At 49.1% G+C, this 12,938-nt stretch overlaps 1 protein-coding gene across 1 annotated transcript; it reads right to left on the minus strand.

The window, feature by feature from the left end:
- Positions 1 to 1,049: 1,049 nt before the first annotated feature.
- FGF23 (fibroblast growth factor 23) lies at positions 1,050 to 12,416 on the minus strand. The gene is made up of 3 exons (XM_040233752.1): positions 12,162 to 12,416; positions 5,582 to 5,685; positions 1,050 to 4,040 (listed from the first exon to the last, which is right to left on the minus strand). Exons 1-3 carry the CDS (start codon positions 12,355 to 12,357, stop codon positions 3,603 to 3,605), a joined length of 738 nt encoding a protein of 245 aa, XP_040089686.1. The 5' UTR covers positions 12,358 to 12,416; the 3' UTR covers positions 1,050 to 3,602.
- Positions 12,417 to 12,938: the final 522 nt, after the last annotated feature.

Genomic DNA, 12,938 nt, shown 5'->3' on the forward strand with positions numbered 1-12,938 from the left:
TGCATTCAGCTTCTAGTAGATTTGTGGCTGAGTGAGTCTCTTCATGTCCCCAAGCTGCTATTTCCTCATATTAAATGGAGAATAATTATGATAAAGTGTGTGTGTGTTTTGGTAACCTTTTGCTTTTGATATGTCATACCTACAGAAAAGTGGCAAGAATAATACAAGAAACTCCTCATGTTAATCTCAACCCAGATTCACCACTTGCTTACATTTTAAGCCATTTGTTTTGTCCTGCAGGCTCATGTGTATGTTTTTCCCCTGAAACACTGGAGAGCAATCTGGAGATCCCAAGTACTTTCCCCTGCAAAATTTCACTGTGTTGAAATGAAAGTGTTAGGCACTCAGTCGTGTCCGACTCTGCCACCGCATGGCCTCCAGCCCACCAGGCTGCTCTGTCCATGGGATTCTCCAGGCAAGAACACTGGAGTGGGCTGTCATTTCCTCTTCCAGGGGATCTTCCCGACCCAGGGACCAAACCCAGGTCTCCTGTGTCTCCTGTATTGCCGGTAGATTCTTTACCCACTGCTGCTGCTGCTGCTGCTAAGTCGCTTCAGTTGTGTCCGACTCTGTGCGACCCCATAGACGGCAGCCCACCAGGCTCCCCCGTCCCTGGGATTCTCCAGGCAAGAACACTGGGGTGGGTTGCCATTTCCTTCTCAAATACATGAAAGTGAAAAGTGAAAGTGAAGTCGCTCAGTCGTGTCCGACACCTAGCGACCCCATGGACTGCAGCCTACCAGGCCCCTCCGTCCATGGGATTTGCCAGGCAAGAGTGCTAGAGTGGGGTGCCATCGCCTTCTCCCTTTACCCACTGAGCCATCCCCAAATCACAGTTTGACTGTGATTACCTTTGTTGTTATTTTTCTTGAGGTTTGATGAACTTCTTGTGTCAGTGCATTCATTTTTCATCAATTTTTGGGAAATTTCAGCCATTATATCTTCAAATAATATTCCTCAACTTTTTCTGTTCCTTTCCGGGAACTCCACTTACACGTACTTTGGACAGTTTGATACTGTCACACAAATCATTGAGACACCGGTCATGATTTTTTTTTAACATATTTTTTCTTTCTTTAGAGTATATGTTGACCTTATTATCTTCAATGGCTATTCTTTCATCTTCAATCTACTGTTAAACCTGCTTAATAAATTTATTGTTTCAGATATTATATCTTTCAAGTCTTGATTTCTACTTGGTTCTTTATTATTTCTTTTCTCTGATCTGTTCATTCCTTAGTACCATTGTTTCCTTTTAAATCCTTAAATATATTTATCATAACTGCTTCAAAGTTCCTGTCATTGATTCCAGGATCTGCCTCATCTAATGGCTGGTCTCTAGTGATTGCATTTTCTCTGGACTGGGGGCCATTTCCCCTTATTTCATCCAGAGCCTGGAGATGTGTCATCTTCCTTCAGAGGGTTACTGGGATCTTGATGTTGTTGTGTCTGTGGGTATTTTTCAAATAGAAAATTTTCTCTCTTTGAAGGAAACAACAAGCTAGAGTGATCAGAAATATAATCACGATTAAAATCTTTTGTTTTCCAGAATTCTGTCTGAATTAGTCAAAATTACTGAGTTCGTTTGTGTATGGGAAAACCCGGAATATTTTAAAGTTTTGATTTTTTTTCAGTTTTGCTTTCTCTACATGTTCCCAGTGCTCCTCTACCATAATTCCTTTTATTCTCATATTTTGATATAATTTTATGTATGCATACAAAAAAAGAAACAGAAGCTGAGATAAATTTTATTTTTTTTAACAGAAGAAAGGAAAAGGGTGGGGTTACATTTTTATAAATATCTATAAATATAGAGCAAGAGGCAAAAATCTTCCAAATAAATAAATAAATATTGCCATGTGCTAAGGGACAAAAGACTGTGGGGCTCCCTCGGCTCTGCCAAAGAGAAAACCCCAAAGAACCAGTTTTCTGCCAAAGTCCTTTCCATGGAGTTCTCCAGTAGCTCTTATACAGTATAATAGTATCTCCGATGGGAAATGAAGACTATAGAGGAAATAGTTGCCATGTACTGCTATATAGTGTCATACACAGTCTTGAGTGTTTCAAAGTAGGAATTGGTCCTTCAGCCTAAAACCATCAGGTGAGGACAGCGGATCACTTTCTAAGACTGGGTGCATGATGAGAAGCGGGGGGCGGCAAGGAGGGTGGTGAGGTGACTGGGAGGAAGCTGCTATTCAGATCTGCCCTGCTTGCCCACATTCTCCTCTTCAGGTGGCCATTGAAACAGAGGTAGGAACGGGGCCCCTGAGGATGCCTAAGTCATCAGTCCCCTGCCTGGTGCTCCATCGTCTGTAAGCGAGAGTCGGTATTCCTCAGGGTGCCGCTGGGGCTTCTGGGACTGAAAACTGTCTTTGGTGCCCCCAGAACTTCCAAGCGGAGTAACACCCAGACATGCCAGCCTAGGAGAGTGTTAGCTAAGCCTCTGGCCATGGCTGCAGGGCAGGTAGGGTCGTGATGAAGAGCTGACAATGCTGGCTTTTTCTAACTCCTGCACTGGGGTCCCCAGTCCTGCAATTCTTTCCCCAGGATCCTCAATGCCACTTCGTGAAAGGGCACAATTGCCACAAAGACCCCAAAACCCACAGCAGTGGTCTTAAGACCTCTCTGCAACAGTTGTGTAGCTGGGATCGCCACTCAACCTGGAAGCAGAGACTTAGTTAAACGCCTCTAAGGAGAGTTTGAATTATTTTCCCCTTGGAAAAACAAATCCTAGCAGTGTAGATTCTCTGGAGCCAAGACTGGATCCCCTCCTTAGGCTCAATTCACTCAAGCCAGAGGCGGTCCAAGAGGCAGAGCTGTGTCAGGGCCGCAGGGGTCACTCTGGGCACCGGGCTTTGGCTGCAGAGAGGAAGAGGGCAGGGCAGGGGGACCGCCCAGTAGGGAGGGGATGTTTCCACCTTGATCCCTTGCCTCCCATCTCTGAGCAGTCATTTTGGCTAAGTTTTGACCAGCCTACCGCCAATCTTGTGGACAGGCTTTTCCAGAGATGCTTAAGGATGTTTGCCAGTAGGATTGCCCAGTCCATCTGTTAATGTCCTCTCAGGTCAAGGTCAAGCAGGGTCCAGGCAGATGATACAAAGTAGTGCGTAGTGAAGAATCTGCTGGCTTGGGTTCTTCCCTTCACCTCCTCGGGTGAGAGGTGGGGGTGTTGGGGGGGATCAACTGCCTAAACCTTTGCTGCTTTTTAAATTTTGTTTGTTTTGGCCGGCAAGGCATGTGGGATCTCAGTTCCTCCACCAGGGATCGAACCAACATGCCCTGCATTGGCACGGCTGAATTTTAACCAATGAAACACCAGGGAAGTCTCTAAGCCTTTGTTCTTAACGATTGGACTGATGGAGAGGACAGGAGAGGGAAGAGGAGAGTGGGCGGGGACCTCTTCTCTCCCAGGGGTGCGTGGAGAGGTGGGATGAGAAAGGTGAGGAGTTCCATCCCGCAGGCCCCAAAGGGCGATTTCCCCTGGAGCGGGGAGTGCCAGACCTCCCGGGGAGGGAGCCACCACCCTACTCCACCTCCTCTGCTAGGGGTGGCAGGGGAGCCTGTCCCCCAGGAGACGATGTGGCTTTCCCAAGTCGGGCGCCCTAGGCGAAGCCCGGGAAGGGCCGGCAGCGCTCAGCGCCCACGGAGCCGGCGCGCACGTCCAGCCGGTGTCCACGGAGCACGCCGAGCGGGTCGCTGGCGGCAGGGCCGGCGTCCTCGGCGCTGGGTAGCTCCTGGGAGCAGGCGGCGGGCACGGGCGTGGCGCGGGCGCGCGGCTTGAGCACGCTGAGCGGGTCCCCGCCGTCGTGCGCGCTGCGCGTGTGGCGCCGGGGCCGCGCCGTGGCGGCGAAGTGCGGCAGCGGGATCTCGTTCCTGCGCGACAGGAACTGCGCGTATGGGGGCGGGTTGGTGCCCGGCAGGAAGGCGCGCTTGGCCCGGCCCAGGCTGACAAGGAAGCGGTGCTGCGGCGAGTGGTACACGTCGTAGCCGTTCTCCAGCGTCCGCTGCCGGAACCGGCAGCTCTCCGGGCTGAAGTGATGCTGCAAGCGGGGCGGGGCGACTGGGGTGAGCCCGGAGCCTGCGGGGACTGGATGCGACCAGCCGCACCCCGAGGACCCCATCCCTCCCGCCCGCTCTGCTAGGGCCGTGCCTTTAAAACCCCTTCGTGCCCTGCTGGGGAAAAGGGATTTCCAAGCTACCAGGCCCCCACCGCGGTTCCTCTCCGCCCGCCTGGGGACTCACTGGCGGCGCGTGTGGCTTCCTGGAGCCACGCTGGTCAAAATCAGCTTTCTGGAGGGAGGCCGACTTCCATGCGGCCTCGTCCTGCCCTGTCACTGCCCTTTAAACCCTTTTTGAGCTCAGCGGCGACTTGGGTCAGCCTTTTCACCTGGACAAAGGTGGGCTGAGGTTTGTGGGGCCCCACATAAGTGAGGGTGCTCCCAGCGGAGACAGAACGTGGGAATTCAGGACATGAACTTCATCACCAGATGAGCTAGGCAAGCCCTCACTCAGCCACTCAGTGGGGCTGGGTTTTGCCCAGTGACCCCTGGGACCTTTGCAGAGTATGCCATTTAATCCTCAAAGTTCAGCAAAGAAAGTGTTAGGCACGAAGTTGTGTCCGACTCTCTCTGACACCATGGACTGTAGCCTGCCAGTCTCCTGTGTCCGAGGAATTCTCCAGGCAAGAATACTGGAGTGGGTTGCCCTTTCCTTCTTCAGGGGATCTTCCCTACCCAGGGTTTGAACCCAAGTCTCCTGCACTGTAGGCAGATTCTCTACCGACTGAGCTAGGGAAGCCCCAGAGTCCAGAATGTCAGTATTTTAAAGATGAGAACTCTATATGCCTGTATGTGGTCAACAGGTATTTTCCTATCTATTTATCTATATTTGTTCAACAAATATTTATCTGCTCTGGGTCAGACTCTGTGGCGGGTGCTGGGACACAGCAAGCAAAACAGAAAGGAATTGCTGTCTTGGAATTTCTGGTGGGAGGAGCTCCGGAGCTCCGCCTTCCTGCTCCTGTTCTAAGGCCTGATGTTTGGAAGGGCAGCGCTGCAGCTCTCCAGCCCGGAGCAGCTGTCACATCTGGGACGGAGAGAATTCCTTACAGACCTTGAACTGGGGGAAGCCCACAAGGCATATGATCCACATCCCCACCCTTGACTTCTTCCAGGTCAGGAAACTGAAGTTGAAAGATATAGGGGACTTGCCCAAGGTCACGGACATCTAGGAACAACATCATGAGATGCCAGTGGCTTCTCACCCTTTCTTTCTAACGGACTTTACAATATGAACGGATGTGACGTGAGGACCTGGGCTGCAGACAAGGTGCTGTGCCAGGTACAAAAATGGGGACCAAGTGTGGCAGGTCAGATTAGAAGCTGAGAGCCCAGGAACCCTAGAGCTGGACATCCTGGGTTCAGACCCCAGTTGTATAAACCAGAGCGTCTGATACTTAGATGGGTAAAAGATCACCAAGATACACTGCAAGTGAAAATCTTTAAGCTATAAGGTTCTATGTTTTGCCAGAGCTGTGAGATAAGTATTTGCAAATAATAACCCAGCACAAAAAGAAACTCACGGATCCAAAAATGTTGCCTGTGAAGTCCATGCAGAGGTACCGCCTGCTCATCACACCTGTTATCACCACGAAGCCCGCATCCTCCGATCTGATCATCAGGGCGCCTGTGGAGAAAACCATTCAGGTCCAAACCTGGCTTCACATGTGGTCCCCACCTCCAAGAAGCCTGCCTTGATTGATTTGAAGGGGGCAGGGTGAGGACTTCACAGAACTCCTCACAGTTGTCCTTGTTCAGCCTCTTTCTTCTGACTCTCAATTCCCCACGCCCCTTCCCTCCACCTTGCCTCCTGTTTCTCCCCCTGCCTGTCGGGAACACCCCAAGCTCCCAGCATTCTTCTACCCGTGCCAACACAGTTCTCTCTCCCTGGACTCTGTTGTCCCCTTTCAGGGGACATACTTTTATGTAAGGGGACAAACTTATATTAGTAACTCATACTAGTATGAGTTTGGCTCATAATTTTATTTTTTGACAGTATAGATCTTAGTTCCCCGTCCAGGGATTGAACCTGTGTCCCCCCTTCCCCCCCACATTGGAAGTGCAGAATCTTAACCATTGGACCACCAGGGAAGTCCTTGGCTCATACTGCTTAATGTTTGCCGTGGTGGTCACATTCTCCCAAGCTTTTGTGATTTTGAAATCTATGCCCAGATGTCTTTCAGGAATCCAGATTGTACTTGGAGCATGATCCTCCACCGAGATTTGAGTGAATCTTCTTTGATTCACTGTATTTGAGTGAATCTTCTCCTCTCCTCTCTGTGTATCCAGGTCACTCATGCTCCAAGGCCAGGCTCATATGTCCCCGTTTTATGGAGACTTTTCTAATCTCCCTTGCCTGCATGGACTGTTCTTTCTTCTCAGCCCCTCCAGACAATGGCTCACCCCAGCAGAGCATGGGCCGCATCACCTGTGTTAATAAGTTTATGCCTCTCTAGTGTGGAGAAACAGGTGGTTTAGCTTACCCTGGTGAATGGATGCAGGGATTACTTCTTGCCTCTTCATCACTATTCTTTTTCCTTTTCTCACTTGCAGGTACCCCTCTCCCCCAGGGGCAGCCTCTCTCAAAACCTAGCCCTGGGGCTTCCCTGGTGGTCCAGCGGTTGGGAATCCACCTGCCAATGCAGGGGACACGGGTTCGATCCCTGATTCGGGAGATTCCACATGCTGCGGGGCAACTAAGCCTGGGCACCACCGAACTACCAAAGCCCACACGCTCTAGAGCCCGTATTCCTCAGCAAGAGATGCCACTGCAATGAGAAGCCCTTGCCCTGCAATGAAGAGTGTCCCCCACTTGCTGCAACTAGAGAAAGTCACACGTGGCAGTGAAGACCCAGCACAGCTGAAAATAACAATTGAATAACCCCCTAGCCCTGGACAAAAGCCTGACAGCCATTCATACTACTTACACCCTGAGTAAGTGACATCAGCTTTAAGTGTGACCCCCCCCCACTCCTTTGCCCACCCCCGTGGAGACTTGCAGTTTTAAGAAGTACCAGTGACTTTAAATAAAGTCTAAAGTTTCTGTTTTGTAGCAAGGGTACAATTAGACCATAAAAAGTGTGATGCGATTGATAATTGAGCAAGACTTTCTCCCCAAATGTGTTTAATTTCCTGACATTTTCTACTAGGATAATTTTTTTTAAGTCTCAGGGTCTCTTCCCTTAGCCTACCAGAGAATTGTTCCCCAAATGTCTCATTTGGCCTCAGAGTCCCCAGGGAGGTAGTTCAGGTAGGGGTCTTCTAGAAAGGTAGCCTGGAGAGCTGTGGATGCCGGGCATGTGTGCCCAGTAAGTGGTGGCGCCTCATGGGTGAGTTACACCCCAGATCTACCCCATGTGGGCTCCATGCAGAGCTCTCCAAGGACAGCGGCAGGCAGTGCTCAGACCCTAGGTGAGCTCAGAGCAGTCAGAATGATGACAGGCAGAAGCCGTGAGGCTGAGAGTGAGCCCAGAAAGAAGCCCAAGGGGAGCGGTCATTGGTTTCCAAGTGTGGCTAAGGATTAGCCTTGACAGAAGCTTCTGGAAGTGGGGTGGGTTATGGGAGGTGCAGAGGATATGAAATCCTCCATAGTGGCGTCTGTCGGGGTGTCTCAGATCTACAGTTACTGTTGAGGGAAGACCTGAAACATAAGGAACAAGAAGCTGTTTCTAGCCTGATGATTTTTTAATCTAGCTGGAAAAAAAAATTACACTTCATAACTGTTTTTGAGAGGTTGTACTCTGAGTACCTGATATATTTTAAGTTCTCAAAATATGGGACCTGCCTACTTGTCCAGTGGTTAAGACCCTAAGTTTCCATTGCAGGGGGGCTCAGATTCAATTCCTGGTTGGAGAACTTAGATCCCACATGCCTTGGGCACTAAAACTAAAGAAATAAAAAAGAATTTTAAAAAACCCCAGCTGCTATGTTGTTAATGTCACCACTATTAATGTTGGAAGTAGCAACCTCCCAATTTAAATGATGAGGAACCTATGGCAATATTCAAACTCCGGTCTGTGACCCTGGCATCCTCTGCCCATGGCCCAGGAGCTCATCTCCAACATGACAAGCCTGTCATGACAAGCCTCAGAAGACACAATCAGGGGCCAAAATCCAGGCCATGGCTATGAGGCTTCCAGGTCATGGTGCCCTGGAGGGGGTCAGGGGAGAGGTTCTGAGCCAGCAGCTCGGAACCCAGACACTAAGATACTGTTCCCTGTTACGGCTCTTACTAATGTTGTAGCCTCCGCAAGTCATCGCTCTCATCTCGCAGCTGTGCTGCCTGCTTCCCAGGGCTGCAGCAGGATCAAAAGTGATGATGCTGTAAAAGTGCCTTGAAAATGTTTAGCAGATGGAAGGCTCCATGGAGGGTGGCTAGCCTGCCCTTGACAACAAGCCATCACTTGGGCTGTCACTGGTGGATGCCTGCGTCCCTCTGGGTGGTGTGTGTGGTGTCCAGGGCCACTGCGGACAGAAGGCAGCCTGCAGAGGGACAGGGAGCTGCTGCTGTGAGGGTGTGCAGGCTTGAACCAAATCCATGGGAGCCGATGCAGAAGTCTAGCAAAGGCAAGAGCTGCTTTCTCTCCCCGGTGCAGGGGCCCAAGGCAGGTCTGCACAGACCCCTGGGCAGAAGTTGACAGAAAGAAGGCAACAACCAACCCCTGGCTGCGGGGGCCGCATCTGTTGCAGCCCGGCAGGTGTGAAGGACATTTCCTCTCATGATGCCGTGTCTGTGTACCTGACCCCAGGAGAAGCGTGAGACCCTGTCCAGGTGTTCTTTAGGTCACTTACCATATGTGACCACAAGCCAGTTATCTGTGTTCTTGAATCTCTGTTTTCTCATTTGGAGCACAATCATTTACAACATTTGGTCGACTTTGGGATGTAAGGAGATAATATGTTTATCCACTAGAAACACACTTTCTAAATACCAGTCATTGTTACTACAACCATTTTGCTTCAACCTCTGCTGTAAAACTAGAAAATTTTCTCCCCTATTCTCATCTCATGGCCAGTAAGTGACAAATAAGGTGATGGGTGTAAACCGCTTTGTGCTGTGTGTTAGCTGCTCAGTCATGTCCGACTCTTTGCCACCCCATGGGGCGTAGACTGCCAGGCTCCTCTGTCCATGAGCTCCTCCAGGCAAGAATACAGAAGTGGGTTGCCATTTCCATCTCCAAAACAGCTTTGGGGTCCCCAAAAGAAAGATATTATTTTGAAAGATTAAAAAGCCCAAGGATGGTTCAGCTTCATGTAAAGAAAGTGACACTGGGGAAGGTGAAGGAAGTAAAAAGTTTAGGATCTAGAGAGAAATATTAACTGGGAGTAATAAGCATCTCGTTGTTACTCTTGCCACAAAGTGGGGCTCACAGGGTTCAAGAGGGTGACCTTGTTTACAGTAGGGAGGAGATACAGGCTTCAGAGAGGTTCCCTATTAACAGCTGTGAGTACTGAGGGTCTAGCATCTTGTAGCAGATAATTTAATGATGATCAACAAACCAAAGATGGGCTGAACACTCAACGATTAATCAAAATTCCTCGCTTATAAAAGTTTAAAAAAAAGAATTTAGTAAAGCACATTAATCAAGTGAACTGCATTTTACTAGAAATGCATAATTAATTAGGAGGGAAAATACACCCCACATCTTTCCATCAATGTAAAACAAAAATTTTTTACAAAATTTTACAAAAATTCCAACATTGCTTGGAGGGGAGGTCATTACAAATTCTTCTTCAGCCTGTTACTTAGTTGTGCTAGCTAGTTACACCTATCGGTGTTTCTTCTTTCCTTTTTGGGTAACTTTTTATCTTAGCCTACCTATCTCTCTCTCTCTAATCTATTTCTTTACCTATATGTATATAATGCTCATGCTGCTAATGATAACTGATCTGAATAATATAAAAGTTTATACAAACTAGGAGAAGTGTCTCCCTTTCACCCCTGACTCCATCCCTTCCCAGGTTTCTTAATTGCCAGAGACACAGGCTTAGCTAGGGTCTATATATGACAAAACAAAAGCACATTTCCGCAAAAAAAAAAAAAAAAACCCAAAATCTGAAGTCAGTTCATTTCACTTTGTTTCCTCTCAGTGATTTTAATTCATTCCAACTAGCGCTCTGTGCGTTTTGGGGGCCTGAGGTCAGAGGCTACTAGAGGGAAAGTTCTCTGATTCATTCTGCAAATTCAGTAGGCTAAGTCCCGCCCTATTCTGGCACCACTCACAGCCCTCCCCTCATCCCCACCAGGATGCATCTTTGGGGGCTTTCTTTCATCAAAGGAAGATAAGTTTTAGAAGCAGTTTCTAATTGTCTGCAGCCCTTTCCATCTAGGGGAACCACAGTAATGTACCGTAATCTACTATCCTGCATTGAAAATCATCTCTCATCTTGAAGGGAGGGTGACCCTCCACGAGAGGTGCAAAACCATGTTTCCTAATAGTCTCTTCACAGCGGGAAGACATGAAGGATTGGAAGCCTGGAGGTGCTTGAAGGGCTGGGTCTTATTTTGAAGTCACCTTGCTGCTGCTAAGTCACTTCAGTCATGGACGGCAGCCCACCAGGCTCCCCCGTCCCCGGGATTCTCCAGGCAAGAACACTGGGGTGGGTTGCCATTTCCTTCTCCAATGCATAAAGTGAAAAGTGAAGGTGAAGTCGCTCAGTCATATCCGACTCTTAGCGACCCCATGGACTGCAGCCTACCAGGCTGCTCCATCCATGGGATTTTCCAGGCAAGAGTACTGCAGTTGGGTGCCGTGGCCTTCTCTGCTTTGGGGAATGTCGGACACATTGCAGATGCTGCTAAGTATCCATTGAATAAAACGTGCTCCGTTGGCGTCAACAACTGTATCCCGATTTAGTCCAGATTTTTGCCATGTGGCTCAAACTTGGCTTCCAAGATGTTGACGCCTGAATCCTACCATATTCCCCTGAGTTCTGGAAACCATTTGGTATTTGGGGAGACCTTCTTCCTACCTCCCGTCACCACCTGCTGAGAATTTGAGGAGGTCTAATCTCTTGGCTTTGCTTGTTTACCTGTCTTGCTACCACGTTTAAGGCCCTTCGATTTTTAGCAAAATGAATGTCTTGCATACAGCAAGGCCATCGCAGAATTACTGAATCATTCCATGCAGCAATAAAGGGCAAGTCATTCCTACAATACATTTTTAAAAATTAAACAGAGATTGTGATTACTCTTTCACTCCTCTGGTTGAATTTTGAATCAGTTGGCATTTTTCTGTATCCTTAGAGTAATTTTTACTAGTCCTCATAAAAGAGAAGACCATGTCTTTTTAAACATCCATCCTTTTCCCACCCCGTTTTCTCTTCTGGGGACATCGGAAGCACAGCTACTATTGTAGTCTGTGGTCCAATTTTCCACAAAGCTGATCTTTAAAAGCATTCTGATTGTCTTATGTTTTCAGTGAGCTTCCAAGCAGCTCAATTTGCTACTAGGTAGACCTTTCAGCTCCACAGAGAAGACTCACTGGCTCATAGCAGCCTGGGTACCACTGAAGCCCTCAGTAAGGTTGTTGGATAGATGAGCGCATGGATGGGTGTGTGGATTAATTGGATCAGACTCATCAAGACATTGAATGCTGTCTAGTCTAGTCTTTGATACATTTTTCCTGAGAACTTTTACAAGGCCAGAATACTAGAAGCCCGGAGTTGGAAAGAGCCCCTGGATTCATCTATCCCAAGCCTGGTACAAGAATCCTCTTTACAACCTCCAAGGCTAACCCAGTCCAAAGTTCATGAGCATAACTCAGCGTCTACTGACTAGTCTAGCTTCTCTTCCTCCCAGCCTCCTTGTCTATCATTTGTACATTTTTATGACTCTTTGGACAGGGCAAAGGGGAAGAGGTTGCTCTTTGTGGGAAGACAGATTTTAATTCAGGAGGAAATTATTCCTGTTGGGAGAAATCAATAAACACTAACTGGGGAGGTGACAGAATATTCTCCCAAGGTCTAAACACACACACACACACTGGACGAGGGTCTAGGAGGCTGCATTCGCCCTCTGGCCCAGCTAAGGTCTCCCCAGGCCCCTGCAAGTGGATGCTCAGAGCAGTCCCCTTCTCCCAGCGTGGGCAGAGCCCCACTCACTGTAGACAGTCTGCTGCGGGGAGCCGTCCACGTGCCCGTCTCCATGGATCTGCAGGTGGTAGCTGTTCCTGGCCGTGGCTGTGTACAGGTGGGTGAGGCCGCCCCAGCTGGAGCCCAGCAGTGGGGAGCTATTGGGATAGGCTTGGACCGCACAGCTCAGGGTGCAGACCCAGAGCCCCAGGCTGGCCCCCAGCATTGCAGCTCTCTGAGTGATCGGTGCTGAGTCTGAAACCCGACCCTGCCTCCCTGACTCTGCCGGCCTGTTTCTCCTCTTCTTTGCTGGTTTCTGGCCCGAGGCTCCTCAGCTGCATTCCCTCCTTTTTTCCTCTCGGACTTTTAAAGGGTAGCAGTGTGACATCAAACAGGAAAAACTCCGCCGTCCACATCCTCTGTGTTGTAATCAGCCCATTTGAAGAGAATACAGGGATCTCTGAGGCTCACGGAAGGCACGTCGGTTCCAGACACGCACACACACACACATAAACACACACACCCCTCAATTTCAAGCCAACGCTCCCAAAAGTGAATGATGTGTGGGCAAAAGTTATCTACGACTCTGGGCTGTCTGCTGACCTGCCCCACTTCCACCAGGAAATGTGAAGGCAGCCAGCAGTTCTGAAAAAATCCAGCTTCAGCCATGCAGTCGACAGACGTCTGTGCAATTAATCTCCCATCAAGTCCACTCATTTTGCTTCTCTCCCAAACGAGTGTTTTGAATTCCAACCAGGAGCTGTGCATCCAGAACGTTCTCTGTGCACAGTGCTAGGTGGGGGTCTG

This window comes from Oryx dammah, unplaced genomic scaffold, assembly GCF_014754425.2.
Source record: "Oryx dammah isolate SB20612 unplaced genomic scaffold, SCBI_Odam_1.1 HiC_scaffold_29, whole genome shotgun sequence".
NCBI classification, from domain to species: Eukaryota; Metazoa; Chordata; class Mammalia; order Artiodactyla; family Bovidae; genus Oryx; species Oryx dammah.